General features: G+C 50.2%; 1 protein-coding gene across 3 annotated transcripts in view; it reads left to right on the top strand.

Moving 5' to 3' along the window:
- Positions 1-16,458, top strand: part of KIF6 (kinesin family member 6) — a 382,012-nt gene that overhangs the window by 359,883 nt on the left and 5,671 nt on the right. For all 3 annotated transcript variants that reach the window (XM_029945027.1, XM_029945028.1, XM_029945029.1), the window contains 5 exons: positions 616-700; positions 2,374-2,509; positions 5,305-5,402; positions 13,868-13,957; positions 15,370-15,476. In XM_029945027.1, coding sequence (XP_029800887.1) covers positions 616-700; positions 2,374-2,509; positions 5,305-5,402; positions 13,868-13,957; positions 15,370-15,476 — 516 coding nt within the window. The remainder of the gene's footprint in view (positions 1-615; positions 701-2,373; positions 2,510-5,304; positions 5,403-13,867; positions 13,958-15,369; positions 15,477-16,458) is intronic.

Here is a 16,458-nt window from a genome sequence, read left to right as displayed (position 1 = left end):
CATCTCTGTAGCAGTGGCCGGCGTGCATAGGAACACAGCCCTCACCAAGACCTGGGCAAGGTCCTGTCGCCCTGGCTCGTGGGCAGAGCGTCCGGGCGTGTTCTCAGCTGCATATCAGCACTGCTTGGGTTAATCAGGCTTGGGAACCTCGGCTTTGGAAGGAAATCAAAAACAGGAGATCCTCGGCACCTCAACTGGTGCAAAGATAGATTGACAGATGTGAGACAGTTCAGTGATGTCTTCTTGGTTTGCAAGGGGTTTTCTAGCAAAGGATAGGAAAACACTATCTTCCCTGGGGATTCAAGAGGAAATAAGTGAACTCAACAGCAAAAGGATTAGCAGCAATGTAAGGACGAATTGTCTTCCAGTGACAGATGTTGGACCATGGGAGGGACAGCCGAAATAGTCGTGGAGCCTCTCTTCCAAGGCTAGCAGCCGAGCAGAGATTGCCATCCAAAGGAGGGGGTGGCAGCAGACTCCCATCCCAAGCCCCCGAAAGTACTCACAGAGGTACTTTCACCTTGAGATGCACTTTACTCGGTCCTCTGCCCAAAAATCACACTCCTCCTTTTACCTTCTTCATTGGAGTAATCCACTGGCATCTCCCTTCCACAGGTATCTCAGAAAATGTAGCCATGCCTTCGATGCCAGACTTGGTGGAAGAGAAGCTTCGATCACAACTGGAGGAAGAAAAGAGAAGGTACCCATTTTTTCAGCCCACACACCCAGACCCCAGGCTCCTGGTGCTCCCAGGGATGACTCATGTGTCGCCCAGGGGCGGACAGAGTGGCCCCTCCCCAGCCCCAGGTCTGGAGCTGCTCTGGGAAGTGGATCCAGTAGTCGGGTCCTCAAATAGCTGGAGGGAGTGCTGCCTTTGAGCAGACAGATGTGGAATGCAGAAACTATAGGCAGAATGAGGTTGGAATCAGGAGCAGGAAGCCTCACTGGGCCCTGGAGTCAGTAGAGGGGTTGGCTCCTAGGCACCTTGACCAGCCCAAGGTCCCAGGCTGCAGCTCAGGAGAGACTAGTCTTGTCTCTTGCTGCCATCTAGCGGAGTAGGGAAGTATGACTACAGAGGTCTTCCGCCGGCAGATCCACCTTGCTTTCCTCCTGGGTCTCCTTCTCTGCGGGGTGTTCTGAGAACATCGCACCCTCTTGCAGCCATTTAGAGTACCAAAATGATCTCACTAACAGAGGTAGGAACCTCCAGCGTAAACAGACACACAGCCGTCACCGATACTCAGCATGGTCTCAGAATGTCACGCAACACTCCAGTCCAGCATTGTAGTTCACGCATTCATTTGCACATTCGACAAATGTTTGCAATTTCCTCCCTGCCCTGGGGAGGCCCTGGGGAGAGCAAACAAGTGAACTTCCCAGCCCTCTAGGAGCCTATGGTGTCATTAGGACACATGCCACCCTGGGCTAGCTGGGCGTGTACCCTGAGCAAACCCCGTCTCTCTGGCCTCCCCGCCCCCCACACATCCGTGCCACCTGAGGACAGAGCCCCGTTCAGCGGGTCCCCGGAATCCTCGCCATGACTACGCTGGGGCGTGTCCTGCCAGCATCCTCCTTCCAGAAAGCCCGGTGCTGCCCTCCCACACCTGCCAGCACATCTGTCCACCCCTGGGTTATCCTTTCTCCCTTCTTTTTATTTTTCCCAGTTTCTTCCCAGCCCGTTCTTCCGGTGGCTTTCCTCCACTCTATGTTGCCCCCTTGGTCACATTTCCTGCCTCAGGGTCCTCCCAAGAGCCAAACTGTGGTGGTGGTGTGTCTGTTTCCTGCTGGACAACTTCTGATTCGTTGCTGCATGCCCCAAACCTATAGATGCATTAGCGAAAGTACTGTAATTTTCAGTCCTCAACATGAAGGTGAACTAGCAGAATAGTGAGGCAAATAAGACTGTGGTTTCTCGAGCCAGATGGCCGGGGTTCAAATCCCAGCCCCTCTGTTTCTTAGCCCCCTGAAAGTTATGTAACCTCTCCTTGCCTCAGGTTTCAAATCTGTAAAGTGAAACATCTTCTTCATAGAACCGGGACTAGGTCTGAGTGAGTTTGTATGTCGAGTGCCTAGAGGAACGCCTACCCCTTAGTTGGTGCTCAGTAATGGGAGATATCCTTCTGGAAGGAGGGGGTATTCATCTCATACACAGAGCCCGGGGGCCTGGGGGACAAAAACACCTGGCCGTGCTTCTCTGTGATGGACTCAAGCCCAGGCCCTGTGCCCTGGCATCCGTGGGCTCCTTTGGGGTCCTGGCTTCTGGTGCCAGAGTGGCACCGCCAGATTCTCAGGCTCAGGCCCTGCACCAACACTCCATTCATGGCCCTTCCTCCTGCCAGTGACTTTCAAGACTCTTCCCTGATTCCACTGTAGGTATAAAATGATGTTCACACGCCTGAAGGCCCTGAAGGTGGAGATCGAGCACTTGCAGTTGCTCATGGACAAAGCCAAGGTGAAGTTGCAGAAAGAGTTTGAAGCCTGGTGGACCGAGGAAGCCACCAGCCTGCAGGTACTAGCATCTGTCCCCCCACTGCCCCAGAGCCTGCCCCACTGCTGTGGCCTGGGGAATGTGAGGGCTGCTGGGGACAGGCTGTCGGAGGCAGGCCCACATGCTCTCAGCCTTGGCTCGGGAGGCAAGTGCTCATCTTAGTAACGAGGGACGCAAATGATCAGGGGCGCACTGTCTCCGTGTTCTGGTGCCTGTCACCTAGAAAGGTGGGCGATGGAAGGTGAGCCCAAACCAGTGGACTTGCCACTGTTGCTTTGTGTAACGTTCTCCCACGACACCATATTGACAGCATTGGGTGTTTTTTTTATTACAGTCATAGACAGCAAAGCCTTGGTTTGTGAGCACAATTCGTTCTGGAAACATGCTTGTAATCCAGAGCACTTGTATATCCAAGCAAATTTCAAGAAACATTGGCTGAGTTGTCGTCACATGACATTCGACATATGTACTACTCGTTTTGCAAGACGTCATTCATTTATCAAGTTGAAATGCATTAGAAATGTGTGCTTGTCTTGTGGAACACTGGAAGTTACTCTCAATCCAAGGTTTTATCGTATATATGTGTGTGTTTATACATATGAGTGTATAGGTAAATATATACTTCTATAATTTATGGTAAGTTAGAGAAATTTTGGAAAATAGAGAAAAGCACAAATAAGTAAAAATCACCATAACCCCACCATTTAAGGATAACCAATATTATCATGTTGGATTATATTACTTTTTTCTCCTATGCATTTATTTCCATATTGATTTATTTGTCTTGAGTCTGGGAAGGAGCAGAGAGAGAGAGGGAGAGAGAATCCCAAGCAGGCTCCGTGCTATCAGCACAGAGTCTGACGCGGGGCTGGATCCCGCAAACCACGAGATCATGACCTGAGCTGAAATCAAGAGTCAGACGCTTAACAGACTGAGCCACCCAGGCACCCCTCCGTATGTTTTTATAAAAATAGAATCATATGGGCCTTCAAGTATCACAAATGGCTTTTATCCTGGGACGTCATGGCACAGCATGACCGCTCTTCCATGTTCGTGTTCTACATCATTTTAATGGCTGTCACTGTGCCATCATATGAATTTATTTTAAGCCACTTAATCTTTGATTGCTTAATGTTTAGATTGTGTCCAGTTTTGCGCTGAAAGCATGTTTGTAGGGAAATGTTTGCATATTTGCTAGACGGATTCCTGGAAGCTCTCTAGCATATTATGGAGGCTAAGATAACAAGCCAAGAAGCGTTGATACAAACGCCCAGTTCCAATTGTCTCCTGTAAGTCCTGATTTCTGGCATAAAGGAGGTGGCCGGTAGATCTCTCAGAGATCATCCAGCAGCTGATCCCTTCATTTCAAGGACAAGGAAACGGAGAGCCTAAGAAGTTATTTGGTCAAAGACACACAGCCAAGCAGTAACCAGTGTGTTACCAAGTAGCCAGACAATAGAGAACATTTGGATAAAACTTCATATATAAGAGGACAAAGAAAACCAGTAAGACTGAAATAAAGTTATCAAAATACTTTTAAAGCAAAGCTATGGTATGATAATATGCATGCCACTTTACAAGCATATTAATAAAGTAAATTAATTAATATTTAACATAATTACAAAGTAGTGGTAAACACAGTGTTTCAGTATTTTTTCCACAGTGCAATATGATAAGAAAATATCTTGGGATTTCCAGCTGGTGAGGAAGTCACTAATACTGTATATACTACTATGGTTCATTGTCTACATTGTATTACTGAAAGAAATGCTAAATTTCAGGTAGAAGTTAGGAAAAAGAAAAAATGCCACTGGTTCCCATCCATGTTCACAGCACACCGGGGTCCTGTCTGTTCTCCAACTAAGACCCCTTCATGGTGAGGCCGTCCGCCATTGCTGGTGTCCAAGGGAGTTTAGCCACTGAACACAACGAGGGTCATCCTGTGTGTGTCAGGAAGTGTCCAGGCAAGGCTGACGGGTTCAGATGGCATATTTTGCTCATCTAGGCAGCAAAAGCCAGAGTAGCCAAAGATGTCAGCTCCGTGTATCCTCTGCCCCACAGGATGTCACCAAAACAGAATGGACCAGATGACTGCAGTAGGGCTGACGGGGCACCCTGTCCTGAGGAGTCGATTCTATGCTGCCACTAGGCAGTTTTCTAGCCTGCAGATGCACCCTGAGGCAGAAAGGCTCAAACCTCATCAGAACATGGGAGGCGATGAGAAGCTGTCCCGTGACCGCCTCCAGGGAGATAGGAAGGCAAGTGGGAAACGGGCTCGCAGCAGCTGCTCATGAACTTGCGATGCTGTCAGGTTCCGGAGGAACCGCAGGGCGTTCTGCCAAGACTCAGAGAAGCTGCAGTTGAGGCCCTGCTCTCAAGCCCCGTGTGGAGACAGGCAAAGCTGCCAGGGCACCACAGTGGAGCCTCTGCGACAGGAAGTGCTCAGTGGATTTCTCCTGCCTCTGGTAGCGTCTCTACCAAGGAAAAACAAAACCAGAGAGGACTTCTAGAGAATTGTCAGAGCACACGTTCAACACGTTTTCCTAACCACAAGTAACTAATACAGGCTCAAAGTGGAAGACTTAGCACAGAAAAGGACAAAGAATAAGTCAGACATTACCCATAATCCTGCCATCCAGAGATAATATTTGGATGCCCATCATCATCGTGATCACAATGTCTAGAATGTTTCCCCACACATGTTGTGTATAGCAACTTTTAGAGCTCGTTTTTTCGCCTTAAGAAATACAACAAGGATGTTTTCCCACGTCATCAGATTCAAGCTAATACTGTGAAACTCCTTCTTGGGCCAACAGGTAAATTCTCCAGCAGTGAATTCACGCAATCAAATGAAGCCCTTTCCCCAGACACCTGAGTCCCAGCGTGAAAGGCCTCAGCTTCTCTGTAACCAAAGGTAAGGAGTGAGGCCGCAGAAGTTTCCCTGCCTCTCCTCAGCCTGCTCTTGCCGCTATTCGTATGGGTCTCGGTAGGCTGCCTGATCGGCCTCGGTGAATCTCTCCTGCTGTTGCACCGGCTGTAGGTACTCAACCCAGTCTTCCCGGGAGCGTTGGAACAAAGGCTGTTGAGCCCACCTCCTCAGTCCTTTTCCCCCCGACCCTGACAGCCAGCAGACCTACTGCCGTGGTGACAAGAGACAAGCCCTGGTCCTGCCCCCTGAGTGGGAAGAAGGGGTCCGCAGCAGGTGGAAGGGAGAGCTTGGGAGAGAAGGGGGCGGGGACTTTGGTGGTTGGCCAGTCGGGATACAGAGGAGCTCTGCTAAAAGACCGTCCTAGCACAGATTCAGGAGGGATGTGGGTGGCCTCCCAGGAGGACGGCCTCCACACGAGGACAGCCAGGAGCCAGTCTCCTCGAGTGCTGGCGTAACCCAGCAGGGACTCCACTTCCCCCCACACCACCTCCTGAAGGCAGCTTCCTTCCCATGCCACACACATTATTATCTCTTCCCAACCACACAACTCAGGTGGTCGAGCCAGTGACGCATGCCTCGGCCACCCTCCATCCCATCCCCCAGAGAGATCCGCCACGGCCAGGACAGTGGTCAGGGCAGCATGTGTGGAGTGGTGGCCTCTGCCACCCAGGAGCAGTCCTTTGACTGGGACTGAATAGGTTGGAAAACGTGAAATAGAGCTTTCACTCTATTTGACTTGTGGCGGGGGGAGGTTGTGCCAGACATCACCCTTAACATGATGTTATAAGAATGGCACCTTACGTCTATGGTCTTCTAAAAATCCCATTACCCCAGTCCAATCATGAGGAAAACATCATATAAGTTTCAACTGGGGGACAGTCTACAAAATACCCAACAGTACTCCTCAAAACTGTCAAGGTCATCAAAAACAAGAAAAACATGAGAAACTGTCATAGACAAGGGGAGACAAAAAAGTGACATTACATTTGACAACAAAATGTAATGTGCTAGCCTGGATGGATGGGAACCTAGGTCCGGAAAAAACACAGTAGGTAAAAATTAAGAAAATTCAAATAAAGTACGGCCTTTAATTAATGATAATGTATCAGCATTGTTTCATTAGTTGTGACAAATGTACCAGACCAATGTAAGATCGTACAATAAGGGCAACTGGGCATGAGGAACATGGTAACTCTTTCTACTACTATCTTTGCAGATCTTCTATAAGCCCCAAACTATTCTTTTGTTATTATCTTTAAGTATGGTTGACACACGTTGTTACATCAGTTCATGGCTCTTGAGCCATGAAAAGACATGGAGGGAACCTAAATGTGTATTACTAAGTGAAAGAAGCAATCTGAAAAGGCTACCTCATGTGCAATTCTAACATGACATTCTGGAAAGGGCGAAACTATGGAGACAGGTAAAAAAAAAAAAAAAAAAAAGAAAGAAAGCTCGTTTTGCACTGTGCACCTGTTAGTATTGCTCTATTAAAGGAGGCTCATTCGTTGACTGTCCAGGGCCTGTCGTTTCCAGAAGTGTTCTTTTAATGGTGCCTCTTGGTTTCTCTTGTTATGCCTTTGATTATTTTATTTCCCTAATCAGTGATATTTGGGACTCTCCACCATATGTACTTTGGCTTGTTTCTTGAGGTAGCCCTGAAAAGGAAAACAGAAAGACAAACACAAAGGGAACAAAACATGCAAATGCACAGACAAATCAAATAAACAAACCAAAAGGGGAAAGAAAAAAAGAACAGAAAGGGAAGGAAAAGAAAAAAAAGGAAGAAAGGGGGGAGACAGAAATAACCAAAGAAAAAGAACAGTCTGAGGGCTAAACCTGCGGAGGGGGGAGATAAGAATCAGATATATATCTGGATGATAAGAATTGATCTATTTCCCAGACTCCAGGGGGGAAAAGGAGAAAAGAAGGAAGAAAGAAAATAGAAAAAGGAAAAAAAGGGGGAGGAAATGGGGGCAGCTCTCCAGTGTGGATGGACATGGTTTGATGTAGGTTGGTCAGGTCTCGGGGGCTGCTTTCCGAGGCCCCACCTTAGTGGTTGCAGGGAGAAGAATGCAGGCGCCCCAAGCCCTTCTCAGACCACCTGTTGCAAGCCACTCTTTTGAGTCTGATCTCCCTGTGCCATGGGTGGGCCAAATTATTTTTCCTGGGGATTACCCAAGGGATACAGAAGTGCTGAAGCACAGGAGCACATGTACCCCAATGTTCATAGCAGCACTTTCAACAATAGCCAAATCATGGAAAGAGCCTAAATGTCCATCAGCTGATGAGCGGATCAGGAAGATGTGGTTTATCTATACATGGAATACCACATGGCAATGAGAAAGAATGAAATCTGGCCATTCATAGCAACATGGATAGAACTGGTGGGTGTCATGCTAAGTGAACTAAGTCATGCAGAGAAGGACAGATACCATATGTTTTCACTCATAAGTGGAACAGGAGAAACTTAGCAGAGGACCATGGGGGAGGGGAAGGGGGAAAAATAGTTGGGGAGAGGGAGGGAGGCAAACCACGAGAGACTCTTGAATACTGAGAACAAACTGAGGACTGATGGGGGGGGAGAGGGAAGGGGGGTGATGGGCATGGAGGAGGGCACTTGTGGGAAAGAGCACTGGGTGTTACATGGAAACCAACTTGACAATAAGCTATAAATTTAAAAAAAGGAAAAAAACCTAGTAATTGCCAGGGTGAGGGAAGAGGAGGAAAGGATGAATGAAGGAACACTAGGGATTTGTAAGGCATCAAAACATATGGGAATATGACATTCTGCATTTGTTAAAATCTGGGGAGCTGTACACCAAAAGAGTGAAACCATGGACTGGAGTTCATAACATTGCATCTGTTTCGGTTCATCAATTGTACCAATGTACCACACTAATACAAGACGTTAATAATAGGGGAAACCACAAGATGGGGGCTTACATGGGAAGGCTGTACCATCTGCTCAATTCTCTGTAAACCTAAAACTTCTCCAGGAGACAGCCATTCATTTAATATTCTCTAAAAAGGCAGCGTAGGTAGGCCTTCTCTACGGCAATACAGACAGCTTCACATTAGTGTCTCCGCATTCACCTGGGCACCTGCCAACCTCTGGAGCACGTGAGTGTGCAACCCCTGCGTAGCTGGGTCCTTCCCCTGAAGCTCCTAGACTCTGCAGAGCTTGTTTGAAAGCCACTGGCCCAGCCAAGAGGACGGGGCTTTCCCTGGCTGCTGCTCTGGCCCAGTCCTGAGTCTGTCATGTACTCGGAACAACACCAAGCTCTCCTCCCTTGTCATTTCCCCAGCCTTTTTTCTAGATCTCTTACGTAGTTCCTTACTGGTAGAAATATCCTGCCCAGCAAATAGGAAGTTCCATCTCTAAATTTTCTTTTGTTTCAAAGACAATGAAGTGTGTGTGTGTGTGTCTGTGTGTGTGTGTGTGTGTCTGTGTAAAGGCCCAGTACACACACTCCAAGGGCTATATGGTAGAAATAGACCATGCCTGCCAAGTGAAGTTCAGAACCCTGAATTTGAAAGTAAAGATCACCCATGGAAGCCTTTCTCAAAATCTTGCTCCCAGAACTCTACCCCAAGCCCCTTTGATGACTGATCACGGAGGGTCTTTGGGGAGAGGGCCCAGATGGGCCTTGGAGTGACAGCCAGTGCTGTCCGATGGCAGCCAGTGCTCTGGCTGAACCTCCAGCCCTCAGCAGGAATAACCAAATATCCTAAAGAGAATTTGCTAAGACACCTCAACTGCGGGTGGTTGGCACCCCTAAATTCCTTCCCACTCTGCAGTTTGGATACCAAAAGTTATAGGCAGAAAGTTTCCAATAGGGGAGAGGAAAGGTCCCTGCTGCTGCCTGGAAAGGGAGAGGTCTGGGGGCTCCACCTCTGACAAATCACCTGCCACATGCTTTCTAATGCTGGCGGGAAAGAGCTCATGGGCTGTAGCAGGGGTGAGGTGGGGAGGAGAGCCTGTCCTGGGTCATCGCTCCTCAGACGTCTTCTGTGAACATCCAGCAGTGCGGTTATTGACCTCCTTAAATTCCCCGAGGAGATGGCATTAGCTTTCTTCTCTCCCGGGAATAATATCCTGGCATTTCCAGGAACCGCACATACTGTCATTGTCCCCATTTTACAGATGAGAACGCCCAGGCTCTGAGAGCTCCATTCACTTACTCAGGGTCACCTAGCTAGTCAGTGGTGGGGCAGGATTGGAACCCAGGCCTGACGGTGTCCAGCCACCCTGCTCACTCCTCACTCAATGACTGCCCTTGAGGGGCACCTGTGTATTATCTTGTTTAGTAGGAGGGCAGTCTCCAGCCCATATTCTGTGCTAGTTCATAAAACCCTGCCTTTTTTACATTCTACCAAATGCCAGGTCCTCCTGCTTGGGTCCTCCCCTCTTTCAATGTGCCCACAGCCTGATTTCCCCAAGGGGCAAGATTTTCAAAAACCAAATCTACACTCGCTTACAAAGCCAACCTCTGACTGGAAAAATCAGAACTCCCTGCTATTGGCTCCCATCATTTCTGTCAAGAAACCCTGAATTCAGCCCCTCATTTAAGTAACCGAGGCACAGAAAGGGAAAGGGATTGTTTAATTCTGTGGTTGGTAATGTGAAGAGCCACATCGTAATCCTGAACTCCAGGCCCCATTCTTCCCACCCTCCTCCACCTGCTCTCTCCTCACCTCCTATCCCCTCTCTGCTTCACGCCTGCACTCCATTCTTCCCCCTCCCTTCCTTCCACTTTCTCCACCTGCCCACCTTTATCCCTACCCTACATTACCTTTCTCCCTCCTTTTGCTTTCTTTGCCTTCCTCTCTAGGCTTCTTGCCCCTTCTCACATGCTCTCCTTCAGCCAAAGCTGCATCTCTGTATTGCTCCTCCATTTATCCCCCTGCCAGCTTCTGTGAGAGAGTGCCCACCATGGAGGAAGTCCCCCACTGGGCAGGGCCTCCTAGAATCTTCTTGGGGAGCCGCTGTAAGGGTCATGCCCCCCTTCCGGCACCCGCCTGTCTGAGAAGCAGGGCCTTGGCATTCCTGGACACTCCTTTTCCTTAGGTATTCCAATTGAAGATGATCCCTGGATGTGCCCCCAAGACACCCTGAACCCTGAGGCTCCAAGCCGTGGATTTCAGAGGTGTGCACCAGATCAGACCGTGGGCCACCTTCAGTTTAGACTTTCACAAAGGACGACTGAAAAAAATCTTCATTGTACTTCTTCCAATCGGCGGGCCCCCTTGGGGATCTCCTCATCTCATCTATAAGCTGTGTCAAGGTCCCTGTGACACTATAATTCCATGAGCAGATAAATGCACCAGGGCCATTGAGAGCTGCTGGGGTGAGAGAGCGAGGGTCCAGCAGGCGGTTGGCACCGAGCTCCAGAGAGGCTGGTCTACATGGACTCACTGCAGGCCTGGGTGGTGGTCTCTGCTCCTTGGAGCCTCAGGGTTAAGGGTGTCTTGGGAGGCACATCCAGGTTCTGAAAGAGACCCGATCCCACTCCTTCCCCTGGGACGCCCTGTGCCTGCAGGCTGATCACACTAAATTCACAGCATGCTGATTGGCAACCCAGGAGGCCTATTATTAATACTACTTATTAATCCTTATTAAGAAAGGGGTAGTTAATTCTGGTGTGTTCTTTCTCCAGAAGGAATGCCAGCATGAGCAATGAAAGCAGTGTCAAAGGCTGGTTGGTCAGGGAAGAAAACAAAAGTAATTTGTGGTGTGATCCTAAGGGTTCAGAAACAGCTGCGGGGACACTCGAGCAGCCTTGGGACTGCAGGAGTCATCGCCCTCAGGAGCCCCCAGCCTTCACACATGCCATCTTCCTGAATGGTCGAGGCAACAGGCTGGGCAGTTAGGCCTCTGCAGAGAGTCCTAGGTGCCCCATCTTTCTGCCCCGTCCACTGTCCATCTTTGCCCTCTTCCACACACTACCAGCCTTCAGCAGTTTGTGGGCTGCTCCCTGGAATCTTAGGCAAAGATCTACTGGGAATCCATTGAGTTAATAAGCCATTTGAGAACCAGTGACTTGATCTTGCAAGACTTGCTACAGTTTCCAGGCTGACTCTGACCTGCTGTAATCGAAGCACCTATGAAACGGGAAGCCCTGTCTCCCCTTCCGGAGGCCTGCACCAGGAACCATTCAGAAGGAGCCCGAACCATTGGCCACTGTTCTCCAAAGAAAAGCATGCAAAGCCTGCCACCTCGTGGCTGCCTCTGGTTCTACAGCTTCTCTAACCAGACGGCACAGATCCTCCTCTCTCCCTGCCACCCCATGGAGTCTGGGAGGCAGGGAAAGAGGCATGGGGGTGGGAGGGATTCCCAGGCTCTGGTTTCCTTTCCTGTTTGTTTGGCCCACAGTCTCGAATCCTTGGAGGCAGGCCCAGGAAGGGCTGAAATGGGAGATGGCAGAAGGCTGGAGCTGGGGAAGAGGCTGTACCCATGGGTGGGGCAGCAGGCTCTGGGGCCCGGGACTGATGGTGCAGGCTGGGCAAGGCCGGTGGCCCTGTCTAATCCTAGCCCAGCTCTCAGCCCGAGCGCCCCCGTCTGTAAAGGAGAGGAATTTTTAGCCCTCTCCCAGGTTGGATAAGGGGTCTAGGCAGGACCATCCTAGAGAAGAGAGAGGATCCTAACATGTCACTGGCATCTTGAGACAGCTTTGGTGGCCGGCCTCTTGACCTCCCAAGAAGCACGGTTGAGTTCTGCTGTTTGTAACCGGGAATCCAAGGAAAAGCGCACACATCAGGCAGCCTCGTTTAATGGGCCAAACTGCACCTGCCTGAGTGGGTCAGACACCTGCTGGGTTTGACTCTTCATTTGGGACCAGGGGCTGCTTGTCAGTGTGGCCAGGAGCGAGCCATGCATGTCCTGCGTGTGTTTCCTCAGAACCCCACAGAGTCCAGTTAACAAAGTATCACAGCTGAGAAACGGATTCTGATGCCTCACAGAGTCATGGATAGGATTCAGACTCTGCCACTAGCCAGCTGGTAACTTTTAGAATTTCTTTAATCTCCCTAAGCTTCTGCTGCCTCATCTATATAATAAGGATAATGAGGCAATTGAGAGAATACAATGGCGTGATGTTTGCTGAGCACTGTCCAGGACCTATGTGGGGACATCGGTGTCTGTAAATGACAGCTATTCTGCTACAAATGTGCACTTGTCCCTCTAGGTAAGGGAAGAGTGACCCCGAGGGCAACTGAGAGAGCATCCTGGCTGCCTCCTCCATTTCAAATGGGGGAGTGGGCACTGCCCACTCAAAAGCTGTGGGGGCAGGGCTTCCCAGCAGAACCATGAGGGCACAACCCCTGCCTGGCAGAGCCCAGCAAGATCTTTACCCAGTGGGTCCAGAAGGCAGAACATTGGACCAGAGAGGATTATTCCCAAGCCTTAAGTTCTCATGGAGTTTGCATTGCTAGGTTTCGAACTTGCCTGGGACCCATCACACCTTCCTTCCTTCCTTCCTTCCTTCCCTCCTTCCTCCATTCCTCCCTCCCTTCATCCCTCCCTCCCTCCCTCCCTTCCTTCCTCTTCCTCCCTTGTGGAATGGAAGTGTCTACCTATGCCTGTCCACCACTGTATTTTGGAAACACATAACTCATCTGCTTTCACATGTTCACATCTGGTGAGAAATTCCGCCTCAGAGTGATTTGACTTCCAACCTTACCCATCTCTGATTTAGATGAGACTTTGGACTTTAGAGTTCATGCTGGGATTAGTTAAGCCTTTGGGGACTAGTGGGATGGAGGGAAACTGTTTCACATATAAAAATGACATGAATTTGTGGGGGATAGAGGGGTGGGGGGCAGGGACAGAATGTTATAAATTGAATGCATCCTCCAAAAATTCATATGTTGAAACCTAATCCCAGATGCAGTGTATTTGGAGGTGCATCTTTAAATCACAAGGGTGGAGCCCTCACTAATGGGATTAGTGCCTTTGTAAGAAGAGGCTGGAGATCTAGCTCACTCTCTTTCTGTCCTGTGAGAACACAAGAATTTGGCAGTCTGCCAGAAGAGGACCCTTGTGAGAACATGACCGTGCCGCACCCTGATCCCAGACTCCCAGACTCCAAAACTGTGAGAAACAAATTCCTGTTATGTCATCATCACGCCACCCTGTTCCAGGACCCTCTTGCTGGCTTGCAGATGGTGATGTTCTCGCTGTGTCCTCACGTGGTAGAAAGACGGGGGCGGGGGGGGGGGTGTAAGGATACTAGCACCATCATGGTGGCCCCACCCCCAGGACCTCCTCAAAACCTCATTACCTCCCAAAGGCTTCACCTCCAAATGCCATCACATTGGGTGCTAGGGCTTCAGCATATGAATTTGGGAGACACGAATATTCAATCCATACGGCCCCTAAATATAAACCTAAATTTCTCTTCTGAGAATCTCCTCCCATACCTTTTCCTTTGGTCGTTTTCCCTTTGCAGTGATGCGAATGCCAGGAAGATCTTGCCCTCACCTTGCCCCGTCCTGCCCAGCCGGGAGCCCGGCAGCACCAGCGCCTCCCTGGAAGGCAGGTCTGTGTTCTCCCTCTGACGCCTGTGGCAGCCCCGGCTGCGAGTGGAATGGGTCAAGATTGCCAGTTGTCTTCCCCCACATCCTGAGGAGCCCCATGTCCAGTATCCCAGGAACCTCCAGACCCTGGAGTCTCTCACAGATGCCAAGTCCCAAGGCAGGGGAGTTTTCTTTCAGGGGTCTCTGCGGCCCTGTGTGGGCAGAAGTGCTTTAAGTGTCCGTGTAAATAGATGTACACTCTAGGAGACAGCATCACAGGGTCGTTAAAGGAAAGAAGAGCCAGCCCAACAGCCATTCCTACACAGCCCCAGGGTCCCCGGGCTGGGAAGGGCAGAGAGCTGAGAAGCCTAGCTAGCCCCAGCCCTGTGAGCCGTTCACTCGGGACCCCAGGAGTGCCCTGAATGCCTTCTGACCAGAACACCTTCTTCACCTGCAGACACCTCCCAAGTAGTCCGAGGGGTGGGGTCCAGCCATGCCCTCCACCCCGAGCCCAGACAGAAGGAACAGCTCTGTGCAGCCCCACTGGAGCACAGGTCACGGACTGCAGTTAGATGTCAACACAGTTACTTGTGGTGGTGATCGGCCCCTTATTGTGGCCAGTCCTCACTGCCTTCTGAGAGAGCAGATACTGTCACCTGCCCTGTGTAAGGACAGTGTGAGGACAGACGAGGCTCGCGAGCCAGGAGGGCAATGCTTTGATTTTCTTGGGGGGATGCTGGTTATTGGCTGGAAAAAGAGGATGGAGAAAGGCAAATACAGTCTTACCTTTTTAAATTTGTTTTAATGTTTTTTTTAATTTATTTTTGATACAGAGAGAGACAGAGCATGAGAAGGGGAGGGGCAAAGAGAGAGACACACACAGAACCTGAAACAGGCTAGCTGTCAGCACAGAGCCTAATATGGGGCTCGAGCCCACAAACCGGGAGATCATGACCTGAGCCAAAGCTGGACACTCAACCGACTGAGCCACCCAGGCACTCCATTCTTACCTTTTTAAAAAGGATTTCTTGCAAATCCCACACTTCTTCTTATAAATCTCATTGGCTGGGACCTGGCCATCTGACCACACATAGCTACCAAGGAGGCTGGGAAATGTAGTATTTTTTTTTCAGCCATGGCAACTTACTCAGCCAGAGTGTGGTAGTAGACCAGGGCCCAGATCACACATGAAGAGAGTCTGAATTTTATTCCGAGAGGGAGAGAATCCACTGACAGAGTTAAGCCAGAGGAGGAGGATGTGATGAAGGGGTCACTGTGGCTTTTGCACACACATGGTCGAGGGATGAGGAGGCAGACGGCAGTCCCACAGCCTCCTGGGTGAGAGCCGGTCACTGAACATGGAAAGCACTTTGGAAAGGTAAGCGTGGAGTTCAAATGTAAGATGCAGTGATGTGTGACATGTGCTTGTCCTCAGCGTCCCTGAGAAGCCAGCGTCATCTGTCCCTCTCACTGGGGACAGCCAGATTGACTCCGACATCCTGGCATTCATCAAGGCCAGACAGAGCATTCTGCAGAAGAAATGTAAGTGCACCTTCCTCCTCCTCCAGGGCCACAGGTCACCCAGCTCTGCTCACCAACCCTTGAGGGAGACAAGAGGAAAGGCCAGAGTGAGAAGGGAGCTTCCTGCATATTCCTGAAACCACAGGACTGACCTTGTGGTCCCTTCACACATGCCCGGCCTCTGCTTCCTCCTGGATAAAGCTCCAGGAGACAACATCACAAACACCAAGACATGTCCAAGGGGGTGGTGGGCTCAGGTGCTCTCGCCCTGCTTGGCAAAGGTTTCCCTCCTTCCTCTGGATCTTCAACTCCTTTTGTCCCATGTACCCAAAGCCAGCTCTCCTTTGTCCAGCCTTCTCCATATGGGAAGGGGCTGAGCAATGGTTTGGTAACTTGAATCCCTAGCTAGAAATACCATTCTCCTATTGGAGCGTGGTTCTTGCCAATGAGTTGTAGATGTAAACACCACTTGAAGGCTCAGGCCTGAGAACACCGTTAACAGTTACCGAAGAAATACTTGTGTTGTGTCAGACAACAGAAAGAGGCAGAGAAAACCCTTCCTAGCCTTTGTCACCAACCTCCCCCCATCCTCCTCCTGGCAGCTGACCCCTCCTGTGGACAGGCCTTCTCTTCTCCTGCCTCCCTTCTCCCCGAGAGACCCACAGCAATGAGACCCAAGACCCCTTCCCCCAGCCCTGCATTTAACCTCATCCCAAGAAACCAAAGCCTACGGGGCAGGTTGAGCGTTGCTTGCCCATGTCAACTCCTTGTGGACAAAATGCCAGACTTGGGTCCTATATTGACTGACACCTGCCCCAAGAGCCCACAGTCAGTTTCACAGCCAGCTGTCTGCAGTTGAGACACTAAGAGGTCTGCACACAGGTATGGAGTGTCCCAAGCCTTGCCATGTCATCCTCACCCTCCCTGAGATGCCAGCCTGCCCACTGTTCTCTCTACCACTGGAATCAGCAGCACTGTCAGGTCTCCCCAAGACCTGTATTTA

Source organism: Suricata suricatta, chromosome 7 (assembly GCF_006229205.1).
Source record: "Suricata suricatta isolate VVHF042 chromosome 7, meerkat_22Aug2017_6uvM2_HiC, whole genome shotgun sequence".
Classification (NCBI taxonomy): Eukaryota; Metazoa; Chordata; class Mammalia; order Carnivora; family Herpestidae; genus Suricata; species Suricata suricatta.
The sequence above is the reverse complement of the archived record's forward strand: the minus strand, read 5'-3'. Positions and strand labels throughout refer to the sequence as shown.